General features: G+C 44.1%; 1 protein-coding gene across 1 annotated transcript in view; it reads right to left on the bottom strand.

Annotated features, from left to right (window-relative positions):
• LOC139381777 (potassium channel subfamily K member 12-like) overlaps nucleotides 1–19,053 on the bottom strand; it is a 56,407-nt gene extending 37,354 nt beyond the window's left edge. Inside the window, exon 1 of the mRNA XM_071125528.1 lies at nucleotides 18,714–19,053. Within this exon, the coding sequence (XP_070981629.1) occupies nucleotides 18,714–19,053 (340 nt within the window). The remainder of the gene's footprint in view (nucleotides 1–18,713) is intronic.
• Between the last annotated feature and the right edge of the window lie 1,596 nt (nucleotides 19,054–20,649).

The raw sequence follows: 20,649 nt of genomic DNA, 5'->3' as shown, positions 1-20,649 counted from the left end.
CTCTCGTCCTCTCATCCTCTGCGTTGTGTATTTATCTTCAAAATATTATTATACCCCTCAAGCAGACACCACAATGGCCCTCAAGGAACTTCACTGGACTGTATGCAAACTGGAAACCATATATCCTGAGGCTGCATTTATTATAGCTGTGGATTTGAACCTCTCTGGGATAGGTGGGACAGTCGCGTCCCACTTGGCCAATTGCCAGGGAAAATGCAGAGCACCAAATTCAAATGCTATAAAAATCAAACTTTCATTAAATCACACATGTAAGATACCAAATTAAAGCTACACTCTTTGTGAATCCAGCCAACATGTCAGATTTCAAAAAGGCTTTTTGGCGAAAGAATAAGAAGCTATTATCTGATGATAGCACAACAGTAAACAAAGAGAGAATAGCATATTTCAACCCTGCAGGCACCACACAAAACGCAGAAATAAAATATAAATAATGCCTTACCTTTGACGAGCTTCTTTTGTTGGCACTCCAATATGTCCCATAAACATCACAAATGGTCCTTTTGTTCGATTAATTCCGTTGATATATATCCAAAATGTCCAGTATTTGGTGCGTTTGATCCAGAAAAACACCGGTTCCAACTTGCGCAACATCACTACAAAATATCTCAAAAGTTACCTGTAAACTTTCCCAAAACATTTCAAACTACTTTTGTAATACAACTTTAGGTATTTTTAAACGTTAATAATCGATCAAATTGTAGACGGGACAATCTGTGTTCAATACAAGAAGACAACAAACTCACACTACTTTTCTAGTCATGCGCCTTCTCAAAAAGTACACTCCAAATGACACACATTCAAAATGGCCGTACTTCTCCATTACACAAAGGAATAAACTCAACCAATTTCTAAAGACTGGTGATATCCAGTGGAAGCGGTATGAAATGCAAACAAGTCCCTTAGAAATCTAGTTTCCCAATGAAACCTCATTGAATAGACAGTGACCTCAAAAAACTAAATCTGAATGCTTTGTCCTCTGAGTTTTGCCTGCTACATAAGATCTGTTATACTCACAGACGTGAAGTTTTAGAAACTTCAGAGTGTTTTCTAACCATATCTACTAATAATATGCATATCTTATATTCTGGAGATGAGCAGCAGGAAGTTGAATTTTGGCACTCTATTTATCCAAAAGTGAAAATGCTGCCCCCTATCCCAAAGAAGTTTTAACAAAGCAAATTTGAGAACAAGGCAACCTAAATTCTATGAGCATATTGATTGCAGTACTCGCACGGGCAATACACTCGATCTACTCTAACTTCTCCGATTTATACAAGGCCCTCCCTCGCCCTCCCTTTGATTTTTCCGACCATGACTCCATCTTGCTTATATAGTCTTATATGCAGAACGCTGGTCTGACCAATCGGAATCCACATTTCAAGATTGTTTTGATCACGCGGACTGGGATATGTTCCAGACAGCCTCAGAGAACAACATCGATCTATACGTTGACTCGGTGAGTGAGTTTATAAGGAAGTGCATTGAAGATGTTGTACCCACTGTGACTATTAAACCCTACCCTAACCTAAAACCGTGGATGGATGGCGGCATTCGCGCAAAACTAAAGCGCGAACCATTGCATTTAACCATGGAAAGACGACTGGGAATATGGCAGAATATAAACAGTGTAGTTATTCCCTCTGCAAGACAATCAAACAAGAGAAATGTTGGTTTATGGGACAAAGTGGAGTCTCAATATAATGGCTCAAACACTGGACGTATTTGGCAGGTTCTACAGGAAATAACAGACTACAAAAAGAAAACCAGCCACGTTACGGACACCGACGTCTCAATTCCAGACATACTAAACACCTTCTTTGCCTGTTTTGAGGAAAATACAGTGCCACCGTCGCGACCCGCTAACAAAGATTGCAGGCAACCCGCTCTCTTTTTCTGTGGCTGACGTGAGAAAGACATTTAAACATGTTAACCTCACTAGGGCAGGGGGCACTATTTTCACCTCCGGATGAAAAACGTGCCCAAAGTAAACTGCCTGCTACTCAGGCCCAGAAACTAGGATATGCAAATAATTAGTCGATATTGATAGAAAACACTCCAAAGTTTCTAAAACTGTTAAAATAATGTCTGTGAGTATAACAGAACTGAAATGGCAGGTGAAAACCTGAGAAAATTCCATCCAGGAAGTGGGATTTTTTAATGTTTGTAGTTTTCCATTGACTGCCTATACAGATCCCATTGATTTAGGACTAAAATTGCACTTCCTATGTCTTCCACAGATGTCAACAGTCTTTAGAAATTGTTTCAGTCTTGTATTCTGAAAAATGAGGGCGTAAGACCACTCTGAATGAGTGGACACTGCAGTGCCCCAGAGGTATTTAATGCGTGTGACCGAGAGCACGCCTTTCTTGTTTTCCTTTTATATTGATGAAGCTGTTGTCCGATTGAAATATTATTGAATATTATGACTAAAAACAACCTGAGGATTGATTATAAACATCGTTTGACATGTTTCTGCGAGCTTTACTCGCAGGCCTACAAGCCCTCAATCCAGCCTCTCTCAGCCTATTGCGGACAGTCTGAGCACTGACGGAGGGATTGTGCGTTCCTGGAGTAACTCCGGCAGTTGTTGTTGCCATCCTGTACTTGTCCCACAGGTGTGATGTTCCGATGTACCGATCCTGTGCAGGTGTTATTAAACGTGTTCTGCCACTGCGAGGACGATTAGCTGTCCATCTTGTCTCCCTCTAGCAATGTCTTAGGCGTCTCCCAGTACAGACATTGCAATTTATTGCCCTGGCCACATCTTTAGTCCTCGTGCCTCGTTGCAGCATGCCTAAGGCACGTTCATGCAGATGAGCAGGGACCCTGGGCATCTTTCTTTTGGTGTTTTTCAGAGTCAGTAGAAAGGCCTCTTTAGTGTTCTGTTTTCATAACTGTGGCCTTAAATTCCTACTGTCTGTAAGCTGTTAGTGTCTTAACGACCGTTCCACAGGTGCATGTTGATTCATTGTTTATGGTTCATTGAACAAGCATGGGAAACAGTGTTTAAACCCTTTACAATGAAGATCTGTGAAGTTATTTGGATTTTTTACAAATGATATTTGAAAGACAGGGTCCTGAAAAAGGGACGTTTCATTTTTTGCTGAGTTTATATACTGTACCTTATACCATCTATTGCACCATGCCTATGCCACTCATCCATATATTTACATGTACATATTCTTATTCCTCTCTTTACATGTGTGTATCAAATCAAATCTTATTGTTCACATACACATGGTTACCAGATGTTATTGCGAGTGTAGTGAAATGCGTATGCTTCTAGATCCGACAGTGCAGCAGGATATAACAGGTAATATCTAACAATTCTACAACAACCTGATACACACAATCTAGTAAAGGGATAAGAATATATAAGTATAAAATATATGAATGAGCAGTGACAGAGTGGCTAAGATGCAGTAGATAGTGGAGAATAGATAGTGTAGTATACAGAATACATTATACACATATGAGATGAGTAATACGAGATATGTAAACATTATTAAAGTGCCATTACTAAAGTGATCCATTTATTCAATTGGCCAATGATTTCAAGTCTGAGGTAGGCAGCCGCCTCTCTGTGCTCGTGGTGGCTTTTTAACAATCTGATGGCCTTGAGATAGAAGCTGTTTTTCAGTCGCTCGGTCCCAGCTTTGATGCACCTGTACTGACCTCGCCTTCTGGATGGAAGCAGGGTGAACAGGCAGTGGCTTGGGTGGTTATTGTCCTTGATGGTCTTTTTTGCCTTCCTGTGACATTGAGTGTTTTAGGTGTCCTGGAGGGCAGGTAGTTTGCCCCCTGTGATGCGTTGTGCAGACCGCACCACCCTCTGGAGAGCCTTGTGGTTGTGGGCAGTGCAGTTGCCATACCAGGCGATGATACAGCTGGACAGGATGCTCTCAATTGTGTACCTGTAAAAGTCATTTTTTCAGAATCCTGAGGTTGAAGAGGCGCTGTTGCGCCTTCTTCACCACACTGTCTGTGTACGTGGACCATTTAAGTTTGTCGGTGAGATATACACAGAGGAACTCAAAACTTCCACGATCATCTCTTTGTTTTGCTGACATTGAGTGAGAGGTTATTTTCCTGACACCACACTCCGAGGGCCCTCATCTCCTCCCTTTAGGCTGTCTCATTGTTGTTGCTAATCAAGCCTACCACTGTTGTCTCGTCTGCAAACTTGATGATTGAGTTGGAGGCGTGCATGGCCATGCAGTCGTGGGTGAATAGGGAGTACAGGAGGGGTCTGAGAAAGCACCCTTGTGGGGCCCCAGTGTTGAGGATCAGCGGAGTGGAGATGTTGTTTCCTACCTTCACCACCTGGGGTCGGCTCATCAGGATGTCCAGGACCCAGTTGCACAGGACGGGGTTGAGACCCAGGGTCTCAAGCTTATTATTGAGTCTGGAGGGTTCTATGGTGTTGAATTCTTAGCTGTAGTCAATGAACAGCATTCTTACATTGATATTCCTCTTGTCAAGATGGGATAGGGCAGTGTGCAGTGTGATGGCGATTGCATCGTCTGTGGACCAATTAGGGGCAGTGAGCAAATTGAAGTGGGTCTAGGGTGACAGGTAGGATGTAGGTGATATGATCCTTGACTAGTCTCTCAAAGCACTTCATGATGACAGAAGTGAGTGCTATTGTCGAGTAATTTAGTTCAGTTACCTTAGCTTTCTTGGGAACAGGATCAATGGTGGCCATCTTGAAGCATGTGGGGACAGCAGACTGGGATAGGGATTGATTGAACATGTCCGAAAAAACATCCGCCAGCTGGTCTGTGCATGCTCTGAGTACGCTCTGAGTACGCAAGGTTGCTGTCTGTGCCAGCAGCCCTGCGAGGGTTAACACGTTTAAATGTTTGATTCACGTCAGCCACGGAGAATGAGAGCCCACAGTCTTTGGTAGCAGGCCACGTCGGTGGCACTGTGCTGTCCTCAAAGAAGGTGTTTAATTTGTCTGGAAGCAAGACGCTGATGTCCGCGACGGGGATGGATTTATTTTTGTAATCCATGATTGTCTGTAGACCCTGCCACATACGTCTCGTGTTTGAGCTGTTGAATTGCAACTCCACTTTGTCTCCATACTGACGCTTTGCTTGTTTGATTGCCTTGATGTTACGAATCCCTTTTGGCCCGACAGTCTAGGGGGGATGGTAATGAGATCCGTAACATAACTCATGCAAATTATAATAGTGACAAAGTAAAAGTGTGAACGTAATAACCAGGACAACTGAAATCTACCGTCAAACTCAGGGTTTATTGTAAAACACACGGTAATGGGGGGGAGCGGGAAAAGGGGCTGAGCTGGACCCAAGGAAAGAAACAATAAGTATACAAAAACACCCCTAAGCTAGACTAGCCTACTTTAACAGCTAACTAACTAACCAAAAATACAGTGGGTGGTCCGCCCAGTTCTAACTAGTGTATTTAACAAAGTCTACCTACGGGTAGTGTATGCCCATGGGCGACTTGTCTTGTTTTCCCCTTTTCCCACCAGCAACAAAGAAACACCATAACCAAAACAATACTCACAGGTGATGAAAAAGTGCTATGGAGGTGCTTAAACAAAAGAGAGGTTAATACACAAAGAGAGCGTGAAACACAGCGATCTACAGACATGGCATTTACAGAGAGATTGAGCTCTAGAGCAAACAACTGATGGGGTTTTTAAACCATGGGGAAGGAACTGTGATAGGATAGGAAACAGGAGGAGGTGTGTCTTCTGATTGAGAATTGATTGTTGACTGATTGGGGAGTGATGATTTTCACCTGTGAGGGGAGAAGGAGAGAAAAGAAACACACACACACACAGGATACACACACAGGATAATGGTATCCGTAACACTTGAGGAGGGAATAACTACACTGTTTGTATTCTGCCATATTTCCAGTCGTCTTGGCATGGTTAAAAGCGATTGTTTGCGCTTTCAGTTTTGCACGAAGGCTGCAAACAATCCACGGTTTCTGGTTAGGGAAGGTTTTAATAGTTACAGTGGGTACAACATCTCATATACACTTCCTAATAAACTTGCTCACCGAGTCAGCATATACGTCAGTGGTATTATCTGAGGCTACCCAGAACATATCCCAGTCCACGTGATCGATGCAATCTTGAAGCGTGGAATCTGATTGGTCAGACCAACGTTAGATAGACCTAAGCACGGGCGCTTCCTGTTTTAGTTTCTGCGTATAGGAAGGGAGCAACAAGATGGAGTCATGGTTAGATTTGCCGAAGGGAGGGCGGGGAAGGGCCTTGTATGCGTCGCGGAATTGCGCACAAGCCTCACTAGAAGACCGCTCTGGCACCCTCTCCTCTGGCTGCGTTGTTTTGGGTCGGAATCAGTTCAAATGCCCTGGGAGGTGCAGACAAAGGGTCCGCTCGTATTCTTAGTCGTAGTGCTGGTTATATGTAATAACACTTAAGGTTTTCTGGGCTAACAATGTAAGAAATAATTCATAAAAAAACAAAATGCTGCACAGTGTCCTAAGGACTAGAAGAGAAGTTGCCATCTCTATCGGCGTCGTTTTCCTTCAACTATTAGGTAGTTTTTGGGGAATTGTTAGATTACTTGTTAGATGTTACTGCACTGTCGGAACTAGAAGCACAAGTATTTCGCTACACTCACATTAACATCTGCTAACCATGTGTATGTGACTAATAATATTTGATTTGATTTATTTTGTCATGTTTTGTGTGGACCTCGGGAGGAGTAGGGGATCCTGATAAAATACAACAACAAAAATTGATCAGAGGCTTGCCTTGCAGAACTTGATACTCAGTTGAGTCAACAGCCTATCTGTCTGATGATTGTTTATCATGCCTAATGTGTGAGTAGAGGGCCCTGAAATGTGACTGTGCAAACCCAATCTCTTTCATGGCCTGCTAGGCTGCTGGCAGCACTAATAATGATCCTGTCTCATCATACACAAACCAGGGCCAGCCGGCTGTCACAGGGAATAGGGAAGGCATTTCAACACTCCTAACAATGCTCTCTCGTTCACAGATAAACCAAGTCTACTTCCCAAATGGCCCCTTCTTCCCTATATGGTGTACTACGTTTGACCAGAGTTCTATGTGGCTTTTCTATTTAGTAGCAGCCCAAGTCTGGTGTGAGTTTCTCACCTCAGCTACCTTCTTCTACTCTCAGGGCCTCCCAGAGACTTTGAAACAACCTTGGAAAGGAAACTGCAAAGGTTGATAGTATAGATCACACAGGGGAACTTTGTAAGGTTTTTATTCTCGCAGACTTAATCTATTCAGACACACAGTGCTATAGCATGCTGTAGTGTTTGTCAGAACCTTTGAGTGTTCCAGAACCTATGAGTGTTCCAAAACCTATGAGTGCTCCAGAACCTAGTGCTCCAGAACCTATGAGTGCTCCAGAACCTATGAGTGCTCCAGAACCTATGAGTGCTCCAGAACCTATGAGTGTTTGAGAATCTTTGCTTGTTTGTCAGAATCTCTGTGTTCCAGAAACAGTGATTTTGGATAAATGTGGCTTAGTGAAAAACTTCCCCTGTCCTGACCTACATTGCATGTTTTTACTTTAAAATTGACTACAGTACACTAAATGTTCCAATTAAAAAGAGTAAGAAAGAACTGTGTGGGGAAAATGTCTGATATTGTAGAAATACAATATACCATTGTTGTGGTGATATAAAGATAACAGGCTCTAATTCAGTTTCTATTTACCCACAGATGTGCTAAATAGCTGTGAGGCATCTTTACACCCACAATCCTCTGTCAGCTATTCTTCCTGACTGTTAAAGCTTGCGTCCCAAATGACACCCTATTTCCTACATAGTGAAATACTATTTACCAGGGCCCATAGGGCTTTGATTCAAAAGTAATGCACTATATAGATAAAAGGGAGAGAGAGACACGGCAAGAAAAAGAGTATGTCTCAACCCTTTCTCCCTGGTTGTTAGTTACAGAAGTAGAGATTGAGAGAATGATGGGGAGAGAGAAAGAGAGAGAGAGGTAGAGAAAGAGAACACATGGTTGTCAGTTATGGAGGTAGAATGCGGCCATTCTGTGTGTGTGTGTGTGTGTGTGTGTGTGTGTGTGTGTGTGTGTGTGTGTGTGTGTGTGTGTGTGAAAATATCTAAATTCTAGTTTAGACCTTTTTCAGCTTATTTTAGAAGAAAGAGTGAATAAAAAAAGAATGTGCAACATTTACAATATAGTAGAGTGCATCTGCATATTTATTATGTTTATAGTTACATCTTAAAATGTTTCTACCTTTCAGATTTATAGGATCCTCTAAGATCGACAGGAATCTCTAGTGACTAGGAAATATGGTTCTGTTTGGAATTTAGCCTGCGTAGACAAGATTGTCTAACCTCAGCTCAGACATGAACACTGGGATAGAGGTTGGCTGACAACAGTGATACATGATCCAATCAAATAGTTGTGTTTGGGTTCACCAGGCCTTAACAGGCCATCTACTGTACAGACACCATTGGAAAAGTGGAGAGACAGAGTTGGCATGAGAGAGGTGAAGACAGAATGGGGGAGACTGCATGTTGAAGAAAAGCGACAGACACTGCAGTGCTAACTCCTCCAACAACAGATTGTGAGTATTTCACACCCACCTCCAAGAGATTGAGAGTATTTCACACCCACCTCCAAGAGATTGAGAGTATTTCACACCCTCCTCCTCAGAGAGTATTTCACACCCTCCTCCTCAGAGAGTATTTCACACCCTCCTCCTCAGAGAGTATTTCACACCCTCCTCCTCAGAGAGTATTTCACACCCTCCTCCTCAGAGAGTATTTCACACCCACCTCAGAGAGTATTTCACACCCACCTCCTCAGAGAGTATTTCACACCCTCCTCCTCAGAGAGTATTTCACACCCTCCTCCTCAGAGAGTATTTCACACCCACCTCCTCAGAGAGTATTTCACACCCTCCTCCTCAGAGAGTATTTCACACCCTACTCCTCAGAGAGTATTTCACACCCTCCTCCTCAGAGAATATTTCACACCCACCTCCAAGAGATTGAGAGTATTTCACACAGTCCTCCTCAGAGAGTATTTCACACCCTCCTCCTCAGAGAGTATTTCACACCCACCTCCAAGAGATTGAGTGTATTTCACACAGTCCTCCTCAGAGAGTATTTCACACCCACTCCTCAGAGTATTTCACACCCACCACCTCAGAGTATTTCACACCCACCACCTCAGAGTATTTCACATCCACCACCTCAGAGTATTTCACACCCACCCATCTCCTCCGAGTATTTCACACCCAACTCCTCAGAGAGTATTTCACACCCACCTCCTGAGAGAGTATTTCACACCCAACTCCTCAGAGTATTTCACACCCACCTCCTCAGAGTATTTCACACTCACATCTTCAGAGTATTTCACACCCACCTCCTCAGAGAGTATTTCACACCCAACTCCTCAGAGTATTTCACACCCAACTCCTCAGAGTATTTCACACTCACATCTTCAGAGTATTTCACACCCACCACCTCAGAGTATTTCACACCCACCACCTCAGAGTATTTCACACCCACCACCTCAGAGTATTTCACACCCAACTCCTCAGAGTATTTCACACCCACCTCCTCAGAGTATTTCACACCCAACTCCTCAGAGTATTTCACACTCACATCTTCAGAGTATTTCACACCCACCTCCTCAGAGTATTTCACACCCAACTCCTCAGAGTATTTCACACTCACATCTTCAGAGTATTTCACACCCACCTCCTCAGAGTATTTCACACCCAACTCCTCAGAGTATTTCACACTCACATCTTCAGAGTATTTCACACCCACCACCTCAGAGTATTTCACACCCACCACTTCAGAGTATTTCACACTCACATCTTCAGAGTATTTCACACCCACCACCTCAGAGTATTTCACACCCACCACCTCAGAGTATTTCACACCCAACCCCTCAGAGTATTTCACACCCAACTCCTCAGAGTATTTCACACCCACCTCCTCAGAGTATTTCACACCCAACTCCTCAGAGTATTTCACACTCACATCTTCAGAGTATTTCACACCCACCTCCTCAGAGTATTTCACACCCAACTCCTCAGAGTATTTCACACTCACATCTTCAGAGTATTTCACACCCACCTCCTCAGAGTATTTCACACCCAACTCCTCAGAGTATTTCACACTCACATCTTCAGAGTATTTCACACCCACCACCTCAGAGTATTTCACACCCACCACTTCAGAGTATTTCACACCCATCTCCTCCGAGTATTTCACACCCCTCCTCAGAGTATTTCACACTCACATCTTCAGAGTATTTCACACCCACCACCTCAGAGTATTTCACACCCACCACCTCAGAGTATTTCAAATCCATCTCCTCAGAGTATTTCACACTCACATCTTCAGGGATTGAGAGAATTTCACACCCACCTCTTCAGGGATTGAGAGTACTTTACACCCAACTCCTCTGACTCCTTTCTCTATCTCAGCAACAATTACAACAACACGGATGGTTTGACCCAGCCCAGCAGGCTATCACTTTATCAAACACCTCGGAGCAGCACAGCAGGCTATCACTTTATCAAACACCTCGGAGCAGCACAGCAGGCTATCACTTTATCAAACACCTCGGTGCAGCACAGCAGGCTATCACTTTATCAAACACCTCGGAGCAGCACAGCAGGCTATCACTTTATCAAACACCTCGGAGCAGCACAGCAGAATAGCACTTTGTCAAACACCTCAGAACAGCCAAATAATACATAAAAATACAGTATACCCTCTGGCAGTGAATGTCACAGATTTGACAGGCTTCATGTGACTTTTACAACACGGAACGTAGACAGAAATAAATTCCAAAATCCAGAGGTTCAATATCTGCCAGGTTGAGAAGTTGACATCTGACATTTTTCAGTCTTGTAAAGCCTCATAGACTCCTGGATTGCTTGTTGCCGCCCAGCAGTGGCCAGTACACACACACACATGCACGCACAACACACACACGCCCAGTACACAGAGCCAATCTAATATGCAATAGTAATGGAGTCTTTTTATAGGCACTAACTCGACCATGGTTTGTTGGCCAAAGTCTATGGAGAAATGAACAGAGTTTCTGTAGGGTTTTGGGATAAACACTGATCTACACTGGTCTATGATAATCACAGGCTTAGGAGATCTTATACGTTTTGTTCCATGAGATATTCTTCATAAGCTAATGTCACTTTTTGAGTTTAAGCCTAACCCTAGGTATTTATGGAATTTATACATGCACATAAAGGCTTCATAATAATGAAGGTCATGTTAACTGACTGATATTATCTCAGAGAACAAAATGTATTAGATCTCCTTATTTTTGGCGTTCCCCCACAAAACCCTGTTATTTCCCCAATTCACTTTCCCATAGGAATGTCTGAGCGAACCAGAGGTAATTCATTCCTGTTTTGTAGGACTACATGCTGGCAAGCTCTATAGGGCCTCAGTTTGTACTGTTGCTGCTGCAACTAACTGGGGAAGGAGAGGAGATAGGAGGGGAGTGGTGACTGGACAAGAGGGGAGGGGAGGAGATTGGAGAGGGGTGGAGTGGAGTCGAGAGGAGTGGAGTGGAGAGGACAAGAGGGGAAGAGATTGGAGAGGGGTGGAGTGGAGTGGAGAAGACAATAGTGGAGTCAGGAATGGAGGAGATTTGAGAGGGCAAGAGAGGGGAGGGGCTCCATATAACTACTGCTTACTAATGGAGGAGAGGAGAGGAAAGGGGACAGGTGGAGAGGACAAGAGGGGAGAGGAGAGGGGCTCTATATCACTACTGTTTACTAATGGAGGAGAGGTGAGGAAAGGGGACGGGTGGAGAGGACAAGAGGGGAGAGGAGAGGGGAGGGGCTCTATATCACTACTGCTTACTAATGGAGGAGAGGAGAGGAGAGGAGAGGAGAGGAGAGGAGAGGAGAGGAGAGGAGAGGAGAGGAGATTCATATCACTGCTGCTTACTAATGGAGGAGAGGAGAGGAGAGGAGAGGAGAGGAGAGGAGAGGAGAGGAGAGGAGAGGAGTGGAGTGGAGTGGAGTGGAGTGGAGTGGAGTGGAGTGGAGTGGAGTGGAGTGGAGAGGGGAGAGGAGGGAGGAAAGAGGGGCTGTATTGCATTAATGCTTACTAAGAGAGGACAGGAGAGGAATCAGGGAGCTCTATCATCCCAACCCATTCCACAGCTCTATAAACCTGGGGTTAAGGGGCTCCATAACGCCTCCATAAACCTGGGGTTAAGGGACTCCATAATGCCTCCATAAACCTGGGGTTAAGGGGCTCCATAATGCCTCCATAAACCTGGGTTTAAGGGGCTCCATAATGCCTCCATAAACCTGGGGTTAAGGGGCTCCATAATGCCTCCATAAACCTGGGGTTAAGGGGCTCCATAATGCCTCCATAAACCTGGGGTTAAGGGGTTCCATAATGCCTCCATAAACCTGGGGTTAAGGGGCTCCATAATGCCTCCATAAACCTGGGGTTAAGGGGCTCCATAATGCCTCCATAAACCTGGGGTTAAGGAGCTCCATAACGCCTCCATAAACCTGGGGTTAAGGGGTTCCATAATGCCTCCATAAACCTGGGGTTAAGGGGCTCCATAATGCCTCCATAAACCTGGGGTTAAGGGGCTCCATAATGCCTCCATAAACCTGGGGTTAAGGTGCTCCATAATGCCTCCATAAACCTGGGGTTAAGGGGCTCCATAATGCCTCCATAAACCTGGGGTTAAGGGGCTCCATAATGCCTCCATAAACCTGGGGTTAAGGGGCTCCATAATGCCTCCATAAACCTGGGGTTAAGGGGCTCCATAACACCTCCATAAACCTGGGGTTAAGGGGCTCCATAATGCCTCCATAAACCTGGGGTTAAGGGGCTCCATAACGTCTCCATAAACCTGGGGTTAAGGGGTTCCATAATGCCTCCATAAACCTGGGGTTAAGGGGTTCCATAATGCCTCCATAAACCTGGGGTTAAGGGGCTCCATAATGCCTCCATAAACCTGGGGTTAAGGGGCTCCATAATGCCTCCATAAACCTGGGGTTAAGGGGCTCCATAATGCCTCCATAAACCTGGGGTTAAGGGGCTCCATAATGCCTCCATAAACCTGGGGTTAAGGGGCTCCATAATGCCTCCATAAACCTGGGGTTAAGGGGCTCCATAATGCCTCCATAAACCTGGGGTTAAGGGGAAGACAAGCTAGCTTTCCTTCCCTTTTCCATTCTTAGTCCGCCCTCATCTAAACTCCACCATTTACCTTGATTGACATTGACTCTGCCTGGGGAAACAAGCATGGTTGTAAATGTGCAAGGCTAGCAGAAGTTCCTTAGTTTGGCTGCTCAGCCTACCTACCCATCACCCACCATAGCCCAACCAATCAGAGTGCTTGGAAATTTGCATCTGGACACTACACCCGCCCACTCAGGTGTGTTATCGTTGTCATAAGCGAGAAGACGCATGTTTCTGAGGACTTTTTATTGTCGACAGTAACACAGAGACTTATTCCTTCTGATTACATGAATCAGCGCCGAGAGTCGATGTATTTTCCTTTTCCAAACTTTGACCTAAATCTAATGATGGTTCAAATTTGTGTTGATTTCACTTTGAGTTAACGTTAGTTGACAACTCAATCAAAACTAGACATTGAACTGACGTCTGTGCCCAGTGGGTTGGCACTTTAATCCACTGCACGTGTTGATTTTACGAATACTAATGTATATTCAAATGAACTTCCACTGTGCTCCAAAAATTGCTGAATATTGTCCTTATCTCCAGTTTGATTATTTGGTCATGCACCTTGGAGGAAGGTGACATATGGGCAATGATTTTTTCCTTTCTAACTATAGGTCTTAACTGTGCTCAGTCCAAAGGCCCTTACTCAAACCTCCAGTAAACACACTTTATGGTCCATTTGAGTCCCTGTGAGTTTGTTTATGCCAATGTCAATATTTTCCCGTCATTACTTGCCTGCCACCACAGCACCGCACCACTGCAACTTAATGGCACACACACACACATACAAACACACACATGCATGCATGCATGCATGCACACACACACACATACAAACACACACATGCATGCATGCACACAGTACTGCTGCACTGCAACTTAATGGCACTTACAACAAGACAACCAACTATTTAGTGATGGACTGACGGTCAGTGAACAGACTCAGAAAAATTGTCCCAATTACCTGTAGTTAACAATCAACCAATGTGGGCTCTATTGACGGACACACACACACACACACACACACACACACACACACACACACACACACACACACACACACACACACACACACACACACTGTGGTTAATTATTTACGGCTCTGTTGGCCATAAACTACATTTATATTATTAGCGACTTAGTCAGTCTGTTTGTAAACCAAGTCACCTTGGAAATGGGCCAACCAGAGAGCTTAGAGGCTCTTCTACAGGGGTGTCTCAATTATCAGCGTGTGTGTGACTGTCTGGTCTGTCTGGTCTGGTCTGCTCTGTTAACTCCTAAAATTAATGTTTGAGTGCACTGACTCCATGTGCATTGACTTTCCAGAAGATTCCTCCTGATTCCATTTCAATTCAGTAAGTAAACTGAAATGACTGAAGTGAAATGGAAGTGAAATGGAACTGACCCAACACTGCTAAAGACTATTCTTGGAATGGCCAAACCTACCCCATCTGAGCTTTAGGCAGGAAAAATCTATTGGGGTTGAAAACCTATTTTCCGAAAGAGGCCTGGGAGACCTGGCAAGAAAGTTCTTGAGACACTGTGAGAGTACTTGAGACAGAGAGAGAGTACTTGAGACACTGAGAGAGTACTTGAGACACTGAGAGAGTTCTTGAGACACTGAGAGAGTTCTTGAGACACTGTGAGAGTACTTGAGACAGAGAGAGAGTACTTGAGACACTGAGAGAGTACTTGAGACAGAGAGAGAGTACTTGAGACACTGAGAGAGTACTTGAGACACTGAGAGAGTACTTGAGACACTGAGAGAGTACTTGAGACAGAGAGAGAGTACTTGAGACAGAGAGATAGTACTTGAGAGAGTACTTGAGAGTTTTCAAAGGGGTAGGTTAAACAGGTGGGAGATTAGTTTTGGTTCTTGACTGAGTGTTACTATAAATGTCAGTCTCTGTATCTATCTCACTGTGTATCTATGTAGAATCTTAGAGAGCTCTTCTACAGGGGTTTCTCAAGCAGCAGGGTGTTTGGGGAAACCCAAAAACCCCTTTGATCACCATCCTTCTCTCCCATGATGTGAGCAGTACAGACATAGAGCTCAGTGCAGAACTTCTGACTTTATGCTCTCTACTGAGACAGACTGAGTCTGTATGTGTGTGAGAGAGAAATGCCACCTCCTCCTCTAAACCAATTAATGGGATATGTCATGGCTCTCTCATAGCGCTGGGTATAGATATAGACATACAGAAAATGCTTTCACACACACTGAGCTCCTGTGGGGCCTGAGAACACCAGCTTCTTTAGAGTCAGAACCTTGGAGAGCTCACTCTCTTGGCTTGTCTCTCTCTCTCGCTCTCGCTTTCTCGCTCTCTCGCTCTCTCTCACTCTCTTTCTCTCTCTCTCTATTATTCCTCTCTATCTCTCTTCACTCTCTCTCTCTCTCTCTTTCTCTCTTTCTCTCTCTCTTTCTCTATTGCTCCTTTCTCTCTCGCACTCTTTACTCTCTTTCTCTCTCCCTCTCTCTCTTTCTCTATCGCTTCTCTCTCTCTCTTCCTCTCTCTCTCTCCACTCTCTTCCACTTTCTGTCTCTCTCTCTCTCTCTCTCTCTTTCTCTCTCTCCACTCTCTTCTATTTCTCTGTCTCTCTCGCTCTCTCCCACTTTCTGTCTGTTTCTCTCTCTCTCTTGATCTCTCTCTCTTTCTATCACTCCTCTCTATCTTTCACTTTTGCTCCACTCTCTCTCTTCCTCTCTTGCTCTCCGCTCTCTCTCTTCCTCTCTCGCTCTCCATCTTCCTCTCTCGCTCTCCGCTCTCTCTCTTCTTCTCTCGTTCTCCGCTCTCTTCGCTCTCTTATTTTGGTTTGGTCAGGGTGTGATTTGGGTGGGCATTCTATATGTTCATTTGTCTAGGTTTTGTATTTCTTTGTTTTGGAAGGGTATGGTTCTCAATCAGGGACAGCTGTCTATCGTTGTCTCTGATTGGGAACCATACTTAGGTAGCCTTTTCCCACCTGTGTTTTGTGGGTAGTTGTTTTCTGTTTTGTGTCTCCACCAGACAGAACTGTTTCGTTTTGTTCCACTTTGTGTCAGTGTTTAGTTTGAATAAATTATCTTGAACACGTACCACGCTGCGCTTCGGTCCTCTTCTTCAGACGAGCGTTACAAAAATATTAAATTACACAGTATTTATACAAATATTCAAATACTCCCATGCATTTGAACAAGGGCTGGTATTTAAAATAAATACTTTAAAAAAGTAAGCTATGTATTTGGAAATGATTTTAAAATACTTCCAATAGAAGTCGTTGATTCAGACACCATTATTTGAAAATAATCAAATACACAGAAAATAAGTATTTATCACACACACACACACACACACACACACTCATGAAGAGCCCAAGAATGTGCACTGGAGCAGAACGAGGACAGTATGAATTGGGATTGGACAGGTTGTATGAAGAAGTGTTGTTAACATCTTTTTGAGCAACCAGAAAAATACATTACCTGACCAGATAACAACCAAAATATGATGTCATGATCTCATCGTGAAAAATGGCATAATTTCTGAAAACCGGTTGATTACATTCTTAATAAATGACTTTTTTCTGAACCAGAAAAACTGTTTAAAAACCAGAGAAGAATGTCATTAGGACATCCTGTGCCACATGTTTCCCACTGGACCTCATCTTTGACACACAGACTGTTAGGCCTCAGGGTACACACACACACACGCACACGCACGCACACACACACACACACACACACACACACACACACACACACACACACACACACACACACACACACACACACACACACACACACACACACATCAGACCTCAGTCACCATCAGCTTTGCCACACAGCCGTCACTAACCCTCAGGCTGTACTGGGGGGACAGTTGCTCTTTAGTGACCTATCAGGAGGAAATGTTAAATGAGGGGGAGCAGAGGGGGATTCTCATTAACATTCTTTTTCCTATTGCTCAAAATGTTCCTGAAACGCACCCGAGAGTCCTGTCCTATACAGATTTACGTGCTTTGCCTCTCAGAATGGAAAATGGAGAGCTAGCTGAATGGAGAGCAGAGCTAGCTGAGCCAAGCCAAATGGCAGAGAAATAGGATGTCGCCTGCGTGCCAAAGACTCCTCCACAGCTAAGATGTAACACATGAATGGAAAAATTGCTAATCTGGTGTTCTGGGTGAAAGCCAGTGGAAAAAATAGGATTGTGAGGTTGAAGGAAGATGATGATGCAGCCATTTTACATGGAGGAGGAGTTGTGAATCATATTATACTTTACCGGCCTGGTTTCCAGATTTGTGTGTGTGTGTGTGTGTGTGTGTGTGTGTGTGTGTGTGTGTGTGTGTGTGTGTGTGTGTGTGTGTGTGTGTGTGTGTGTGTGTGTGTGTGTGTGTGTGTGTGTGTGTGTGTGTACCAGCCTGCATGCCAGATGTACAGAAGGTGAAGTCTGGCATGACAATATGAGGCTGATGATATGGTGAATTTACAGACAACTATGAAGCACTATATAGTTGTAGTAGGCCTATGACAATGTTCAGGCTACAAGCCAATGGAAAAACAGGATTCTGAGCCAGATTGTGATGATGCAGTCATTTTACTGTGTAAGGAGGAGTATCATTGAGGGTCTAGCAATAATATCTGGAGAAAGCATTCTGAGGCTGAGGTGGTGCAGGATCAGTGTTGATACATCCCTTTTTACAGTAGGTCTAGTAAATGATGATATAATTATAGAGTTGGTCTATTATGACAACGTCCTAAGGAAAGCCAGATGAACAATCGGAGTCTGAAGCTATCATGAGGGCTTCTGTCTCTACATATTGAGTTTTTGTCTTTTTGGACAAGATAACAGCCGTTTAAATCTGTGTTATAAGAGTTCTATGGCAATATGATGTCACCCTTTTCTGGGTGAGGACAACCCTCCATGGTTCATCCCTTACTGCCACCCTTGCCATTTTAGACGTCATCATCTCTCTATGTTTAACGGACACATGCAATGCTGAAGCACTCTCACACATCTCACTATTCAGCACACATACATTGTTTATGGAGATATGAAGATGGTTCCTACAAAGTCAGTGAAATCTTAAACACTGAAACTTAGAGCAATGCATTAATGCAATATGGTGGCTAACTGTACTGTAAACAAAACAGAACGATTTGGAGAACATCTGTGGACACTGTCCATGCATAGATAATAGCAACATTAGATGTTGCATTACATTAAACCGTAAATAAAATGTACATCAATCATTGAATATCTAAAGACTGGAAGAATATGTTGCCATAGTCAGTACAGCAAATTCCCGAAGAGTAGTGTGATATTGTACACACTCTCTTGTGAGCAAAGCAGGATCATGTCTACAGTTTTAGCGTATTCATTAATTAATTTAGACTGACGCTCGCATATGTTTGTTTGTTCCTCATGTTCCTCGTGCCATCACTTTGTGTCTGAATGACAGGAATGCATTACATCACTGATAAGATTGCTTCTTATACTCACCAATAGTTGACACCACAGTCCCAACAAAATAAAAAGCACCTGTAAAATCCCATCGCGGCCTGAGAGCATCAGCTCGGATCCCCGCGGCAATAGCAGTCTCATACTCCCGTAGGAAAGAGTTCAGATCCTCCAAACTGATTTTGAACGTCTCGCTGAAGTTGAAAAGTGTTATGTTCCATTTGCCGTGCGCCTGCACCTCCGAAGGACGCTCTATAGCAGAAAACACCACGGCACCGCACAGCAGATACAAAACGATCAGGATGGCTAGTAGCAAGAAGCGCCCGTTGTCTTCGTTTAAGTGGAGGGAGCGGCAGCCTTGCAGTCGCCGAACAGGCATCATCCAGACTTCAGCACCACTAGCTCAACGGACAGCGACCCACTCCGTGTCGGATGGCGACCCCCTCCCTCCCCGTCGGACAGCAACCCGCCCGCGACAGACAGTGCATCCAATTACTTTATGGTCCTACTTTAGAATCTTTAGAATATCTCAACTGATATTGCCACGGGCTCAGAGCTCATTCCAAAAACGTTCTAGGACATTTACACAAGTCAATCTCCCTTCTTATTAATTATATAGGCTAACCTGGACAACTGAGAAGAACCAACCCACTTAGCTAGAACCTTATTATTATTTCTTCGTTTGGGACCGACGACTTTTTGGGCGGTATCCAGAGCATACCACGCCAGTGCAATAGGGTACTCATCAACCCCCAATCCAAAAACAATCGAATTATCTTTACATTACGTAGTGGTAATGCAACAAAACCAATCTAATCATCCGTACGGCTATTCCTGTCCCCCTTGTCCATTGTGGAATCTATAGAAGCGGATATGTGAGTCCTCCGCTGGGTAGCTGCACCAAACCGCTCATCGCGGTGGGCTATTATATCACTTTCTGTCACTACCATTTGACATGGTCGAATTACTACACATAGAAAGAAGTCTGCGGGCGCATCTCCTTCATCTCCCTCCCCCTCTTTCCCTTACCCTACTCAGCTCCTCAATCTATCTTCCCATGACAGGCTATCTGATGCTGGTCTAACGTGGAGCTGCAGCCCTAATGAGCCAGTGATAGTCGAGAACAGACACTGGCAGCACATCGCATCGGATCTGTGGACCAGTGCTGAGATCATGCTGTACTATGCTATCCTGGAGAATATAGTGTCCCATGCAGCATAGCTAGCAGCAACGTCCACGTAGGATACAGCCGATGAGAGGAGAGCCTGAAGAGGACACCACAGTTGAAAAATAATATTCACTGACGAAACATCAGCAGTCAAACTTGAGGTGATATTCTGTTATGAGACATTCGTGGGCGGTTTAGTTGATGGCAGTTGAACGGATACGTCCTTTATAGTTTAGTCTATGGCCCTATGAGCACAAACCAACTTTAGGTTTATCTTTTTTTCTTGACTATAGTTTGACTAAAACCCATGGATACATAGGGTCCCGAGACATGATTCATAGTAACTCTCAGTGGTCTTTCTCTTCAATGCATCTTCAGTACATGTGTTTATGGAGAGCGACACTGGAGAGTTGCCGGTGCTTAACGCATGAATCCCCACTAGCAACAATTAGCCAGCACTCTGCGACGAGCAACACTTTTAAAGTAGGCTACTGTGTCTTTCCAAAGTCTCTGACACAGATAAATATCAGCAATCGTTCAAGAAAAACATATACTGTAATATCGACTGTCAATTAAAAATGAAAATAACGTCCGATAATATAGGCTCCATGAAACACCAAATCAGATACACCCTGTCGCCGACTTGGCTTCTGCCGCGCATCATGTGCGGCAGGCGTTCCCGAATGCTCAAAAAAGAAAGGATGCGGGGAGATGCATCCAATAAGCTCCAGCTCCAAACAACCTCACTGCGCGCGTCATCGTAGAGTCATGTCATGTGCGGATTGAAACATCATTATATTCCAATCCAAT

This window comes from Oncorhynchus clarkii, chromosome 23 (genome assembly GCF_045791955.1).
Source record: "Oncorhynchus clarkii lewisi isolate Uvic-CL-2024 chromosome 23, UVic_Ocla_1.0, whole genome shotgun sequence".
Lineage (NCBI taxonomy): Eukaryota > Metazoa > Chordata > Actinopteri > Salmoniformes > Salmonidae > Oncorhynchus > Oncorhynchus clarkii.
The sequence above is the reverse complement of the archived record's forward strand: the minus strand, read 5'-3'. Positions and strand labels throughout refer to the sequence as shown.